We start from the raw sequence: 16,475 nt of genomic DNA, 5'->3' as shown, positions 1-16,475 counted from the left end.
GGCCTGGGATATTGCCATTTGCAAGACATCTCTGGACACCCTCACCTGCAGATCAATCTGATAGAGAGGATCCTTCAGGGCATCAGGGTCATCTTCCTCATCATCCTCGTAGTAATCCTCCTCTGTTAGACACAGCCAACACAGGGCGGGTCAGGACAAAGGCCCATGATCAGGCCCTGAATGGTGATATACTACCACATGACTGAGGCGGAAGGTGCAAAAGCCCAAGGAATGTCCCTGTGGGCCCACCTCTCCCCTTTCTTGGGTACCCCATTCTTGGGATCAGTGTGCAAAGAAAAGGTATTTACCATGGCTGTCCTAGCATCAAACAGCTTACCATATTTACTTGTAGCAAGAATGTCAGATAAAAGTTGGCCAGCTAAACCATCCTCCTCCTCCTCTTCTTCCTCCTCCTGGTCCTCCCACATATCATTGGAGTCATCTACTTGGAGATGAAAAGTAGCTAGAGCTAGAGCACATTCATGCATTTCCCCTCCCCAAATCCAAACAGACCAGAAGGGCCCCAAAGGCTTCTGCAATGTGGCTTGTAGTACCCAGTGAAAGAGAACCAGAAATGGCCAAACCCTTCTGGTAAATCTGAATGAAAGAATCTGGAGATATAAAGGTTGAGAGGCTCTTAAGAAGAATCAAACCAAAGAAGGGCTATGTTAGCTTGCCTCCTGGCTGCCTCCCACCCCAGCCTTCACATGGCAGACTGGAGAAGCAGCTCTTTACATGCCTAGTGCCTACCACGGTGCCAGCCACAGAGCAGCCATTCCATTAACCATTAACTTTTTTTTTTTTTTTTCAATTAGTGACTCAACAAACCAAGTTGCTAATTTGACAATTTGTAACTTGATCTGCCAGGCTAAAAGTCTCCTCGGAGTAAGGGCCTGGTGCACCTTGACTCCACTCTGCAGGAGTGGCCTGGCGAGCGGCATTAGCCTCCATGACGTTGGAGAGTTCGTTGATGATCAGCTTTAGGATCTTGACCAGCAAAGGAATGTTTGTCCAGCGTTCTGGGTCTGGGAAGGAAGAAAAAGGCTTCAAGTCAGTGTCACTGGGCTTATTTCTGGAAGTATCCCTGTCCCCTCCTCAGTGCCGCTCACCAGAGTTCACCACCCCTCAGACTTTCACTGTCCCTGACTATATCTAGTCTCCAAAGAGTGATTTAAAGTTTAATAACTTTATTCTGTTTGGTATTGTAACAGTTCAGAAGGTGGGAGAGATGAGAGTTCAGGGATTCAAGGAGATAGAGTCTCGTTAGTAATAAAGCTCTGAAACTAAGGAACTGTATAGAGCCAGTACTCCAGTCCCAGTGACTCACAAATTGAGAGACAGCGGAGGTAATTATAAATCTACATTAAAGATAGCAGCTCTATACTCCCTACCTGCAAATCATTGGAGTTACAGGCCAAAGTCAACTCAATAACAAAGACATGCTGACCATCTGTGCCCAACCCTCAGGATGAAGCTGGAAACTGGGATGCTTGGTACCTGAGACTATTTTTGTCCTTTTTTTCTTTTTTCCTCCAGACAGAGTTTCACTCTTGTTGCCCAGGCTGGAGTGCAATGGCATGATCTTGGCTCACTGCAACCTTCGCCTCCCGGGTTCAAGCTATTCTCCTGCTTCAGCCTCTCGAGTAGCTGGGATTACAGGCGTGCGCCACCATGCCTGGCTAACTTTGTATTTTTAGTAGAGATGGGGTTTCTCTATGTTGGTCAGGCTGGTCTCAAACTCCTGGCCTCAGGCGATCCGGCAGCCTCGGCCTCCCAAAGTGCTGGGATTACAGGTGTGAGCCATCACACTCACTTTTTTTTTTTTTGAGATGGAGTCTTGTTTTGTTGTCCAGGCTGGAGTGCAGTGGCATGATCTTGGCTCACCACAATCTCTGCCTCCCAGGTTCAAGTGATTCTCCTGCCTCGGCCTCCCAAGTAGCTGGGATTACAGGCGCCCACCACCACATCTGGCTAATTTTTGTATTTTTAGTAGTAACGGGGTTTCACTATGTTGGTCAGGCTGGTCTCAAACTCCTGACTTCAAATGATCCATCCACCCTGGCCTCCCACCAACTGCTGGAATTACAGGCGTGAGCCACCATGCCCGGCTTATTTTTGTCCATTTTTGACAACAGGAAGAAACTGTATGTTCTGATCCCCTTTACCTAAGTTTCCTGTTGCTTCTTTATCAAACCCATCACCAACAATTATGTTTTAAAAATATATACCACAATGCATTCCTTCCCTCCACCCAGGTATCCTTAGCCCCTTATTATAGGGAGAGGATTGGAGGAATTGCAGCATCACCCACTTTTGGCTGACTTAGAGCGGGTGCGGATGCCCTCATCCATGCTGTAGATCTCCTCTCCCTTCACACGGATATCCTGTAGCCGTTTGTCATCTGCATTGATGCCATGCTGGAGCAGCTTACAGAGTGCCACAGAGCTGGCAAGGAAGATCCAAAAAAAGGTCAATCAGCCACCCATCTATAGAGTTCATGCCAAGGAGATAAACAATTATGTCCTAAGGCCCTCTATTTGACAGTGAAAATTCTGTTAACAACTAATTAGCAGAGCTAAGAGAGTTCAGCTGAAAATGAGATTTTAGAGTTCATGAGATGGTCTAATGAGATCTGTTCTTCTTCTTTTTTTTTTTTGTGATAGGGTCTCATTCTGTCACCCAGGCTGAGTGCAGTGGTGTGATCATGGTTCACTGCAGCCTTGACCTCCCTGGGTTCAGGTGATCCTCCCACCTCAGCCTCCTGAGTAGCTGGGACTCCCGAGTGGGTGGGCACGTGCCACCATGCCTGGCTAATATTTTTGGTAGAGACAGGTTTCACCACGTTGCCCAGGTAGGTCTCAAGCAATTTGCCCACCTCAGTCTTCCAAAGTCCTGGGATTACAGGTAACCTGTTCTTCTTGAACAAAGCTAGGGTGGGCAAGCATCACGATGGCTATCCATATTGTAACATGCAACGAGGTGATAAGAATCAGTGGTATAAAAGTCCAGCATAGAAAGTTAGGAAGCCAGGGTTAGAAGGCTTGGGTTTTTTATTTTTATTTTGAGACAGTTTTGCTCGTCGCCCAGGTTGGAGTACATCTGCCTGTCGCCCAGGCGTGATCTGCCTCCCGGGTTCAAGTGATTCTCCTGCCTTAGCCTCCCGAGTAGCTGGGATTATAGGCACCCACAACCACATCTAGCTATTTTTTGTATTTGTAGTAGAGAGAGGGTTTCACCATGTTGGCCAGGCTGGTCTTGAACTCCTGACCTCCAGTGATCTGCTTGCCTCAGCCTCCAAAAGTGCTGGGATTATAGGTGTGAGCCAGCGCGCCTGGCCAAGGCTTGGGCTTATAAAGGAAAATAAGCCACTAGCAGCACTTAGCTGTGTGAAGTCTGTGGTAGAGAAGGGATCTCTAGCAAGCAAAGATCAGAAATATATAGTCTACCTGTGTTGACTGTCTTTTGGGGATTTCAAGATGGCAGCTATTCACATATGTGCCTTAGCAATAAAGAAAGACAGGGAAAAGGGGAATACAAAGAGCCATTTGAAATGTCAAACAAAAATCTATGGAGCAAATCTGGGAAAAAAAGAAATATAGGTCAGAAGCAGTGGCTCACACCTGTAATCCCAGCATTTTGGGAGGCCGAGGTGGGTGGATCACTTGAGGTCAGGAGTCAAGACCAGCCTGGCCAACATGGTGAAACCCTGTCTCTACTAAAAATACACACACACACACACACAAAGAATTAGCTGGGTGTGGTGGTGCATGTGTGTGATATTCGGAAGGCTGAGGCAGGAGAATTGCTTGAACCTAGGAGGTGGAGGTTGCAGTGAGCCAAGATTGTGCCACTGCACTCCAGCCTGGGGGACAGAGTGAGACTCTGTTTCAAAAAAAAAAAAAAAAGAAAGAAATATAAGTGTTGAAGTGGTGGCAGAAAGCCCAGAAAAGAAAGATGGGATTCTACCTGACTTTGCCTTCATACTGTCCATAGAACAGGTGCTGTCGGCTTGTCCACTCAGCCATCACAAACTCTAGAGCAGGTTTGCCAGTAGGTCCTGGGAGGCTACACAGGAACTCCAAAAGAGGTTCTAGCTGAGTGTGCACCAGATGAGCAAACACCATGATCAGGGACTAGGAGAAAATAAGGACATTTGCTTCAGGGAAATCAATTTCAGAGCCATAAGAGATGAGAAGGAACTGGCCACTCAGATAAGAGAGAGTCTACACTGAGGGTATTATTCACAGGACAAGAAAACATGGAGATTTCCTTGTCCATGTTTCTTAGGCCAGACAGATCCCATTTTACTTTTAACTGTCCTACAAGGGTAGTAACAGGGTAAAATAACCTAGGACCAAAATACTAATTTTCACTTCTATCAGTCAGGGAGTAGGAAGCCCACTCCCCACTGTTCTCTTACCTGCATGACACTGAGTGTCTCTGCCTGCTGCATCTTACTGAGGATGGCACGAAGAATCTGGTCTAGATTCTCCCCCAGCTCCCGCCCTGCCTTGGAGATGAGGGTGGAAACAAGGCGGCCCACAAAGGCCGCAGTGAACTCTGATGTGCGGGGGTCCAGGAGCTGGCTCACCACTTGCATCACATACCACAGTCCATTGTGGCCCTGCTCATCATGCCACTGGGCTACTTGTTCCAGGGTCACTGACACATAGGCCCGCAAGCACTCTCCGCCATTCTGGGGAGACAGGGATGGCAAGCAAGATTAGTAATTGAGGGACAGATGCCAGGAAGCCCTCAGTCTGTATAAACAAATGTTCTCAGAGGCCTATGCCTCATAAAAGTGGTGAGTCTATAGTATTTGTGGTGGGTTCATACCACGGGAATCAGGAATTTACCGTTACAGACACAGACATGCATTACATAATTCCCCCTTTACCTAATGAGCTATCTCAAAAATGTGTATTATTATTATTTTTTAATCACAAGGGACAATGGCCAAGCAAAATGAATTTTAATCATAAAGGTCTACCTCTGGTACTAAAAAAATATGCTTACAATCTTGCAATAACTGGGGATACTATAGGACTTCATATATGTCTTACACAAACCACTAGTTGCCTAGGGATTTCCAAGCTGATCAATATTCACTGGCAAGTTCTTATAACCTTTATAATCAATCACGGTAGTGTGAAAAGGTAACCAATTCACCCACGAAACAAAAAGAGAAAAAATATTCAGGCATCTCTCCCCTCTCTAGAGGCCCATCACTCTGCTGATTTTATTAATAGAGGAAATATGCAGAAAGACTTTCTTATGGCCCCAAGTCTAGATGTCTGTAATCTCTTTCATAGCAGCAATACCCAATACAGATGGGCAGGGTGCTTAGTATCTGTATTTTTAAAAACTGTAACATGCTCCAAAGCACCAGAAACGCTTGGCTTTTGCAGCCTGAACCCTTCCTGAATCTGCTAAGTATATATGGAGTTGAGGAATTCCGTATTTCAAAAGCATAAAACCACGTCAGATTTCTCAGCATAGTAAAGACCTATGACTGGGTAGCTATCTTCCCCCTTCTAGTCTCCATGTCTCAGATACCTGCATGGTGGCATTGTCATCTGTGTGAAGGGTACACTGTGCCACAGCAGGGAAAGCTTGGCAGATGAGAAGCTGGGAAAGGGGAGGCTTTGTATTTCGTACTACTGTTGTCAGGATATCAATGGCTGTCTGAAAGAGAGAAGAAAAAAAGAGTCAGAATTGCCTCTGGGGTTGGGGGTGCCCAACAACTAAGATCCTTATAGCAACCCAGAGAAAGCTTATTAATGGAAGGCAAGTTTCCAAAATAAAAGGAATAATTAAATGGGTAGTGCTCTCAGCCTCCTCATAATAGCTTACTGATTGATTAGTCCTAGGGGTGGGCACTAGTACATGGTAGTGGATTGGATAACCAGGTGACATACTTAGTGGCACTGTGTAATGGTGGCACTCTGTTCAATTCACTGAGGGTACCTCTGAAACAAGAAGAGCCATTTTCTTTCTTTTATTCTTTTTTGAGGCAGAGTCTTGCTCTGTCACCCAGGCTGGAGTGCAGTAGTGCGATCTCCGCTCCCTGCAACCTCTGCCTCTTGGGTTCAAGTGATTCTCCTGCCTCAGTCTCCCAAGTAGCTGGGACTGCAGGCGCCTGTCACCATGCCCAGCTAATTTTTGTATTTTTAGGAGAGACAGGGTTTCACCATATTGGCCAGGCTGGTCTCAAACTACTCCTGACCTTGTGATCTACCTGCCTTGGCCTCCCAAAGTGCTGGGATTACAGGCATGAGCCACTGCGCCAAGCCAAGTCATTTTCTTAAAGCTTCAGACAATCACCCACTGTCACTGTGGGCAAAAGAGCTTAGCAAAATCACCCCATGAATCTCTAATGCTATTAGGTTCTTGTCAGCTACATGCATCTGTGGGTGGCACTTGTATATCTCACACACACACACACACACAGCCACTTACCGCACAGAGCCCTGCAGGGATCTTGTCTGCTGGGGCCTGCATTATGCTGACCAGCGTGGGAATCAACCTCATTTGCATTGGGCCCTGACAGGCTTCAATCTGGGACAGCTCCTTGAAGATGTCCTGAGCCAGTGAGGCGACGACGGGATCTGAAGTGGATAAGGCAACACGGAATCCCCCTGCCTGATGGTCTGCATCTGCTTCTCGCTTAATGATGCCTGTTGTTTGGCCCTAACCTAAGTTAACAACTTCTGCATTGATTACTTATAACACACCCGGTACCTAGTGGGGCCATATGAATAACCTGAAAGAACAGGAGTGATCCTAAATCTCCAAGAGGTACACTTTGTATGGCTTCATTAAAGTAGGGACTAGTCATTAACAGCTACTCCTAAAACAAAATGTAGTTTTTCTAGAGAAAAATCTTTAAAGTCTTTATTCTTGTGAAACCTAGATTATAAAACCAAATGCTTAAAAAAAAAAAAAAAAAAGCCCAACTGATACTTTAAGAAGACATGAAAGGTGCAAAAATTGCCAAAACACTGACTTTGATGCGTGAGAGAAATCATACATGTCTCCTATGAGGTAGCCATGGAAGCCATGAAGAATTCTCAAAGCTACTTCTGGGGCAAAAGGCAAAACTCCTAAAAAGCAGAGCCTTATGAAGAAAGGGAACTTTAGCTCAATCTTCTTTATCTATATAATAAAACATCCTCCTCTATTTAGTATGGAAAAATATAGGCAATGTACATTAAAGTATATCTTAAAAGACCACTGCAGCATTGTTTGTAATAGAAAAAAATTGGGAATACCCTAGATGTCCATTAACAGAATGGGTAAATTATGATATACCCATTTTATGGAATACTATGTAATGGCTGAAAAGAATGAGATATATCCAAGAACACAATGTGGAAAGCTCCTCAGTACACATTTTTCAGTGAAAAAGCATATCAAATAACATGTTCAGTATATCACATTATATAAACAATCCTTATCCTGTACATCTTTCTGAGCTTCAATATTAGAGCTCTCTCTTTAAAAAAAAATCCTTAATATTTTACTAGTAATAAGGTATTAATAAATACATTCACTACAGGAAAAAAAAACTTAAACTGCAGAAAAGTAATAAAGAAAACACCTGTAATTCCACCACCTAGATATAAACACTCTTAAAATTTTGATGTATTTTTTTGTTTTTTTGTTTTACATACTTATCTATACATACATCCTTTCCTAAAAGAAAAAATCAAAACGTGGGATCATATTCTATGGATTTTTTGGGAAAACTATCTTTTCATTTATTACAATGTAAGCTCTTTTCCATGGTTTTAAATATTCCTTTTAAGCTTGATTTTTAATGGCTGAACAGTATTTCATTTTATGGATATAATTAACTAATGTCTTTTTATAATTTCCAAATTTTTACTACTGTAAAAAATATCTAGTGAATAACTTTGTTCATAAACTTTTACATGTATCTTTCTTTAGTATCTCCTTTTCTAAATTATAGTCCTAGCCCTTTTCTTTTACGAGGCTTTTCATTTGCCCAATTTCCTATTCTATCATCAAAGTTCTGAATTATGTCTCTTGCTTATAAGCCCTTTATTTATCATCTTTTTCCCTAAGTCCTTACTAGAGAGTAAGTGTTACAGAAATAGGTACTCTATTTTTTAATGCTGCTACATTTACAGCACAATTCTATTTTTTGCTAATCCAAAGCCAGATTCTTTGCTTACGATGTTAAAACCATAGCATCATAGGTAAGACCAAACCTAGGGAATCTTTCATTTAAATTCCCCAGCCACTACCTTTTCTTTGGTGCCCCTCATAACACATTCTCCCTGGTGGCATACCATTACTGTACTTTAGGAAAATGGCGATGGTGAAGGGGCAGATTTTGCTTTCCATGCTTGCTGTGAATTCGGGGTCTACTGTACAAACGATGCACAGCGTCTCCATCACCAGGTTGAGGACCTCTGAGCTGAACTGGGCTGCTAGGTGAATTAAGCCATCCAGGATGCTGGGGAGGAAGGGCTGGAGCACATGGGTACTCTCTGATACTTTCAGTTGGTCACAATAACTAGAGAGAGACAGATAAGCAAGAATTATTTAAAAAATTCAATTCCTGGTTTTCCCAATCAATCTCACATATTATAGCATTTATATGTGTAGCTTTATAAAGCTAATTCTAAAGTTAGGTAAGTTTCTACTTCTTTCTGGATGTATTATATAAACATTAGCACCACCATTTCTATGTTCTCTATTTATTTGACTTTTGCTATTTTCTTTAAAAACTTCTGCTTTTTTTCTTGAGGTTTTTTTTTTCTGCATCCTGAAACAAGCTTAATTTATATAAACTTTTTCTTTTCTTTCTTAAGACAGAGTCTCGCTCTGTCGCCCAGGCTGGAGTGCAGTGGCTGGATCTCGGCTCACTGCAAGCTCTGCCTCCCGGGTTCACGCCATTCTCCTGCCTCCTCAGCCTCCCGAGTAGCTGGGACTACAGGCGCCCGCCACCTTGCCCGGCTAGTTTTTTTGTATTTTTGTAGTAGAGACGGTGTTTCACCGTGTTAGCCAGGATGGTTTCAATCTCCTGACCTCGTGATCTGCCCGTCTCGGCCTCCCAAAGTGCTGGGATTACAGGCTTGAACCACCATGCCCGGCCTTATATAAACATTTTATTTACACTTTCAAAATCAGCCTATTAGCTGTAGGATTTAAAGTTCCCTTATAGTTTTACTGTATTAGCCTCTTTTCAATCAACAAATATTTACTGAATGTTGCTTACCATGTCCAAAATGATACAACTGTTAAAAATACATTGTCTAGGACCAGACACTGTGGCTCACGTCTGTAATCCCAGCACTCTGGGGGGTCCAAGGCAGGCAGATCACCTGAGGTCAGGGGTTCAAGAGCAGCCTGCCCAACATGACAAAACACCATCTCTACTAAAAATGCAAAAAAATTAGCTAGGCATGGCGTTGCGCATCTGTAATCTCAGACACCTATAATCTCAGAGAGGCTGAGCCATGAGAATCACTTGAACCTGGGAGGCAGAGGTTGCAGTGAGGCGAGATCATGCCACTGCACTCCAGCCTGGGTGACAGAGCGAGACTGTCTCAAACAAAAACAAAAACAAAAACACAACAAAAAAATTTATCTAAGTCTTTACTTTTGTTTATCGTTAGAATGGCAATAAGTTAAAAGGCAATAAAACATTGTTTCTCTATGTTAAAAGAATTTAATATAGAAACAAGGCACTTAGCAGTACTCAATAAGTGGTTCTTCTCTTTCTTTCTTTTTTGAGATGGAATCTCACTCTGTTCCCCAGGGTGGAGTGTAGTGGCATTATCTCGGCTCCCTGCAACCTCTGCCTCCCAGGTTCAAGCGACTCTCCTGCCTCAGCCTCCCGAGTAGCTGGAAATACTGAGAATACAGGCACCCGCCACCACGCTCAGCTAATTTTTGCATTTTTCGTAGAGATTGGGTTTCACCATGTTGGCCAGGGTGGTCTTGAACTACTGACCTCAGGTGATCCGCCTGCCTTGGCCTCCCAAAGTGCTGAGATTACAGGCGTGAGCACTGTACCCAGCCAATAAATGTTTTTTTCTTAACTTAAATGTTTTATTTTAAATGTCTTATAACCATATTATTTGTGTCGGCTTTCCAAGGTCCACAATGACCAGTGAAACTGTGGGCTTTAATCTCAGATCTGTCCACAGACTTTTTGATTTTTGGTTCATAATGTTTGATTTCAATACTACCCTGCTCTGACCAAACTTCTCCTAAAGAGCTGATGTGGAACCTGGCTTTGGTCAGGTTCTCAACTCCTTAGACTAGCTTCTGGATCCATCCCTCGACCAGCATTTATCTGTCCTCTCCCTCCCTCCATTTCCCACTTCTATTCTAAGGGTTTATAGTTACTTTGCCCCTCTAATGAACTTGAAACTGTACAGTATGGTAAATCATAGAGTTTGCATCATCTGTCTACATCATACTGGATCTTGTATGCCATGCTAAAAGAGGTTGGACTTTATTTTGGAAGTCAGTGTTTCTTTAACTTGTGTTACTCCTAACACCTAATTTTCTCTTTACCCTAAAGTCTCCAGGGGAAACTGATGTCCCAGGAAAATATGATATATTTATCCTGTGGCTTCCTATACTGCCTGATATAATATGACTTTCTTCTGAAGTACCTCTATCTCAAGTTTGAAGAGAATAACTGGGAGCCACGAATGATTTTTTTTTATTTTTTTGAGATGGAGTCTTGCTCTGTTGCCAGGCTGGAGTGCAGTGCTATGAATCGGCTCACTGCAACCTCCACCTCCTGGGTTCAAGTGATTCTCCTGCCTCAGCCTTCTGAATAGCTGGGACTACAGGCATGCACCACCACACCCAGCTAATTTTTTTCTGTATTTTTAGTAGAGATGGGGTTTCACCATGTTGGCCAGGATAGTTTTGATCTCCTGACCTTGTGATCTGCCCGCCTCGGCCTCCCAAAGTGCTGGGATTACAGGCGTGAGCCACCGCGCCTGGCCGTCATGAATAATTTTAACAGCAGGAGCAAGAAAATCAGTTTTCTATTTTAGAAAGATCAACTTGACAGCTCAAATAATATGGTCTGCAGAAGTGTGAGGCTGCAGATAGATCAATCAGGAAGCTGCTGCAGTAATTCAAGGAAGAGAAATAGCACAATCAGGGTAGTAGCAAGGGAAGACGGGAAGGAAGAGAGGCCAAGGAACCAAGATCTAAAAGGCAAATATCTGAGATCTCTACCTTCATTAAAACAGGGAATTCAAGATCTTTAAGTTCAAGATCTAAAGTTACAAGATTTCTACCTTTAATAAAAAGGAAAATACTGGTAGCACAGGCCTGAAGGTGGTAACAAGCTCAGTAGTAAATGTGTTGATTTTCAGGTACTTGTAAGATATCTATTCTGGTATGGATAGTAAGCAATGAATACATTAGTTTGTAGCTCAGGAGAAAGTCTGACATAAATTTGAGTTAAAAAATGTGAAACAAGTATAATTATTTGTCAATCAGTATCTTGTTTCAGAGACTATTTAAGGGATTTTGTAATGATACATAAACTATGACATGAAGGAATAAATTAAAACTGGGGCTAAGGAAAAAAAGCAAAGCAACGGTGGAATGCTGATCATTAAAAGGTTACTAGTGACATTAGAAAAGACAGCTGCAGGCCAGGCGCAGTGGCTCACGTCTATAATCCCAGCACTTTGGAAGGTGGGGGTGGGTGGATCACCTGAGGTTGGGAATTTGAGACCAGCCTGACCAACATGGAGAAACCCTATCTCTACTAAAAATACAAAATTAGCCGGGTGTGGCGGCACATGCCTGTAATCCCAGCTGCTGGGGAGGCTAAAGCAGGAGAATTGCTTGAACCCAGGAGGCGGAGGTTGCGTTGAGCTGAGATCGTGCCATTGCACTCCAGCCTGGGCAACAAGAGCGAAACTCTGTCTCAAAAAAAAAAAAAAAAAAAAAAAAAAGAAAAAAAAGAAAAACAGTTCCAATAATGTGACAGGGATGTAAGCCAGTCTGCAATTGGCTAGTAAACTAAATAGGAAATGACCAAATGGAAACTCTTTATTGAAAGATAGCTAACGATCCATTTCACAGGACAGGTCTTAACCTGGATCCACAGATAGGCTTCAAGGAATTCAGTGTTTGACAATGAACATAAAATTTTCTAAACATATATGAGTGTCCATTTCTCTGGTCTGAATATCCATAGCTTTTGTCATCCTTCAGAGAGACCTGTTACATGTCTCAAGAAAACCACTAAACCACTACCCATGTGGTCCAAGAGATATGAACATTAAAAATAAAAGTTTTCTTCACAGTTCTTCTGATTATAAAAGTAATATAAACTTGTTGAAACAAACAAAATGTTTTATATATATATAACAGAGAATGAAAGTTCTTTGTACTCTAATCTCTCCCAGAGAGAATCAAGGTTGATAAGTATGCCTGATAGGTACTGCTGTCTACCTAAAACACTCTGGAAAGTAATGGGCTTATTTTACCCAAAGTACTTTCACATTCATACCAAACTCCTCTCAGCTTGCAGCTGCAAACATTTCCATAAAATTACAACACAAAGTGGATAAATCTCCAATGAAATCAAGTTTCACAAAGGGCAGAAGCTATACAGGCAGTGACCACAGGTACACACTCAGAAAAACCCTTAAAATAATATTCATGACTTAAGCAGCCAGGGCTCTCTCTTCTCAGACTTTTACAATGGTCTTAGAGCTTTCTGAAAAGCTATACTTAGTTTGCCTCTTAAGATAATACTTCTAATTATTTTAGAGCCAAAGATCTGCTTCACCTAGATTGAAGCAGAAAAAGATGGGACTCTGTTTATGGTCATAACATTAAGCATTTAATTAAAACAGGCAGTTCTTGAATGCTTTCTAATGACACACAACACGGCATCTCAAAAGGTACTCCTCTGCCTTAAAAGGTATGACAGAGCAGGCACATGGAAAATAAATTTTGTGTTGGTAGTTTTAGGATTCAGTTGAGATGTTTGAGACTAAAATATTCCTTAAAACAACAATGGTCCTTCTAGTCTGTGTAGGAATATAAATAAATGACTTTTGATCCATTAGTAACACTAGCCTTAAAAAAGACAGTAAAACTGGGAAAAAATAAGCAGTGTTTCTAGGTCACATTATCCCAGATTTGGTTTCTAATATAAATATAATCAACCAATAAAACGATGTGGACTCTAATCCTGCTTCTATCATTCATCAATTGTGCAACTCTGTGCAAAACATTTTTCTCTCCAAGCCTCAGGTTCTTTATCATTAAGAGATGATTCCAGAACTGGAGTGAATTTAAAGAGGAAGAGGAGCAGAAAGAAACAGGACATCTTCTGGACTCATAAAATCCATGTCCCTAGCATGGTTTCTTTCCCTGTCCTTCCAACATTCACCCTGAAGGAGATCATTAGCAGGGATTTCCAAGCAACATAATTCATTAGAAAACTGTGATTTGGTATATCTAACCTGAGCAACTTTCCCTTAAGATAATTATCACCCTAGGGTAGCATACTCACCCCCAGATGGCTCTCACTGCAGAAATTCGAACTGACGGGGGCTGTGTCTCGTGAAGACCACTAACTGTTGCCTGCAGGAACTGCTGGATCAGTTCAGGGGACATAGCAACAGTGAACCGACTGGCAGCCCAAAGTGCCCGGCCCAAGAGGAAAGGAGACACTGGGAGAAAGACAGAGCAATTAGGGGCTAGAAATGAAAATTCCTATTACTTGTCCTTTCTATTTCCCACATTCATTCCAAATTTTTTTTTTTTTGAGATGGAGTCTCACTCTGTCACCCAGGCTGGAGTGCAATGGCGCAATCTCGGCTCACTGCAACCTCCGTCCCCCCAGGTTCAAGCAATTCTTCCGCCTCAGCCTCCTGAATAGCTGGGATCACAGGCACCTGCCACCACGCCTGGCTAATTTTTTGTATTTTTAGTAGAGATGGCGTTTCGCCATGTTGGCCAGGCTGGTCTAAAACTCTGGACCTCAAGTGATCTGCCCACCTCAGCTTCCCAAAGTGCTGGGATTACAGGCGTGAGCCACCGCGCCCGGCCCTCCATTCCTCAATTTTTTAGAAGTAAATGGATGCTACATAATATGTACAACTTATTTGAGAGAAAAAGCGTAATCTTGTATGATGAAAGCAAATGTGTGACCTGTGGTACAAAATCAATTTCCCAGTTTTCCCTTGACTCTTGCGAGCAAAGTAGATCTTGAATACTATTGGACTAAAAGGATTTTACCACCCCAGTCCTCACCCCGAGCTCTCACTATTCCTTACCTGCACTACTAGTTAATCTTTTTTTTTTTGGAGGTGGAGTTTCGCTCTTGTTGCCCAGGCTGGAGTACAATAGCGTGATCTCAGCTTACCACAAACTCCACCTCCCGGGTTCAAGCGATTCTCCTGCCTCAGGCTCCCCGGTAGCTGGGATTACAGGTATGCGCCACCATGCCCAGCTAATTTTGTATTTTTAGTAGAGATGGGGTTTCTCCATGTTGGTCAGGCTGGTCTCGAATTCCCGACCTTAGGTGATCCACCTGCCTTGGCCTCCGAAAGTGCTGGGATTACAGGACTGAGCCATGGCGCCCGGCCCACTTGATCTTCTAAATGCCATCTCCATTGTTGTTTATTCCCACTTTTGGACCACTCTTTTTTTCTTTTTTTTGAGACGGAGTCTCGCTCTGTCACCCAGGCTGGAGTGCAGTGGCACCATCTCAGCTCACTGTAACCTCTGTCTCCCGGGTTCAAGCGATTCTCCTGCCTCAGCCTCCCGAGTAGCTGGAATTACAGGTGCATGCCACCATGCCTGGCTACTTTTTGTATTTTTAGTAGAAACGGGGTTTCACCATGTTGGTCAGGCTGGTCTTGAACTCCTGACCTCAAGTGATCTACCCGCCTTGGCCTCCCAAAGTGCCGGGATTACAGGCATGAGCCACCGCGCGGCCTTGGACCACTCTTAAAACTTTAATTATAGCTCTGATCATATCATTCTTCTATTTAAAATCTGTCAATGAATTCCATAGTCCACCAAATAAAGATTACCCTAGTCATCATGTTATTCAAGGCTCCCTAAGATCAGTGACTCTGGCATTACCTATGGTTTCCCTTGATGGTTTCCAAACTCAAGTACACATCCCTCCTTAGCAACTTACATCTTACTCTCCCAGCTCTCTGCCTTGTTCATATTGCAAGCCAACATATTCACTTCCTTGCATTACTTATTTATTCATCTCTTAGGCTGAAGCAATTCTAACTATCTCTGTGCCACAGTAATTCTGTCTTTAGTGTTCTTACATGTTATATATATTGTTTGATAGTCTAGCCACTAATTTAAGGATTACTACCCTTGTTTACTATAAGCTGCTGAGGAGAGACTATCCTTATTCAGCTTATCACAGGGCTTAACTTGGTTACTCACACAATAAACATCCTGTTGACAGAAAACATTGAACAGAACCTAATAAACTGTGCCAAACAAGTACACAATACAGATGCTCCTCTGCGTATGATGGGGTTACTTCCTAATAAACCCATCATAGGTTGAAAATACTGTAAGTTAAAAATGCATTTAAATTTAATACTGAACATCACAGCTTAACCGAGCCTACCTTAAACATGCCCAGGACACTTACATTAGTGTAAAGTTGGGCAAACTCATCTAACACAAAGCCTATTTTATAATAAAGGGTTGGATATCTCATATAATGTATTGAATACTGTACTGAAAGTGAAAACAGAATGGTTGTAAGGGTACTTGAAGTACGATTTCTACTAAATGCATATTGCTTTGGCATCACTGTAAAGTTGAAAAATCGTTAAGTCCAACCACTGTAAGTGAAAAACTATTTATAACTTTATATAATGTACAGAAGCAGTTCCCAAAGGATGGTCCAGAAATTCCCTAAAGTTAAAACTATTTTCAAAGTAATACAGAGATATTAGTTTTTTCACCTTCATTCTTTCTTTTTTTTTGAGATGGAGTCTTGCTCTGTTGCCCAGGCTGGAGTGCAGTAGCACGATTTCGGCTCACTGCAACCTCCGCCTCCTGGGTTTAAGCAATTCTCCTACTTCAGCCTCATGAGTAGCTGGGATTACAGATGCGTGCCACCATGCCCACCTAATTTCTGTATTTCTCAGTAGAGATGGGGTTACACCATGTTAGCCAGGCTGGTCTTGGAACTCCTGACCTCATGATCTGCCCACTTCAGCCTCCCAAAGTGCTGGAGTTACAGGCATGAGCCACCAAGACCAGCCTCGCTTTCATTGTTGTTGTTTTTTTTTTAATTTATTTTTTTGAGACGAAGTCTTGCTCTGTTGCCCAGGCTGGACTGCAGTGGCGTAATCTCGACTCACTACAAGCTCCGCCTCCTGGGTTCACGCCATTCTCCTGCCTCAGCCTCCTGAGTAGCTGGGACTACAGGCACCCGCCACCACGCCCAGCTAATTTTT

The 16,475-nt window shown here is 42.8% G+C and overlaps 1 protein-coding gene across 1 annotated transcript in view; it reads right to left on the bottom strand.

The window, feature by feature from the left end:
• Window positions 1-16,475, bottom strand: part of IPO9 (importin 9) — a 59,050-nt gene that overhangs the window by 9,017 nt on the left and 33,558 nt on the right. Inside the window, exons 12-21 of the mRNA XM_011931840.1 lie at window positions 13,541-13,700; window positions 8,316-8,542; window positions 6,460-6,608; window positions 5,557-5,685; window positions 4,421-4,696; window positions 3,967-4,133; window positions 2,312-2,445; window positions 903-1,025; window positions 338-442; window positions 46-122 (exon numbers count right to left, since the gene is read on the bottom strand). Coding sequence (XP_011787230.1) covers window positions 46-122; window positions 338-442; window positions 903-1,025; window positions 2,312-2,445; window positions 3,967-4,133; window positions 4,421-4,696; window positions 5,557-5,685; window positions 6,460-6,608; window positions 8,316-8,542; window positions 13,541-13,700 — 1,547 coding nt within the window. The remainder of the gene's footprint in view (window positions 1-45; window positions 123-337; window positions 443-902; window positions 1,026-2,311; window positions 2,446-3,966; window positions 4,134-4,420; window positions 4,697-5,556; window positions 5,686-6,459; window positions 6,609-8,315; window positions 8,543-13,540; window positions 13,701-16,475) is intronic.

This window comes from Colobus angolensis, unplaced genomic scaffold (genome assembly GCF_000951035.1).
Source record: "Colobus angolensis palliatus isolate OR3802 unplaced genomic scaffold, Cang.pa_1.0 Scaffold91, whole genome shotgun sequence".
NCBI classification, from domain to species: domain Eukaryota; kingdom Metazoa; phylum Chordata; class Mammalia; order Primates; family Cercopithecidae; genus Colobus; species Colobus angolensis.
Note: the sequence above shows the minus strand (reverse complement) of the source record. Positions and strands in the feature narration are given on the sequence as shown.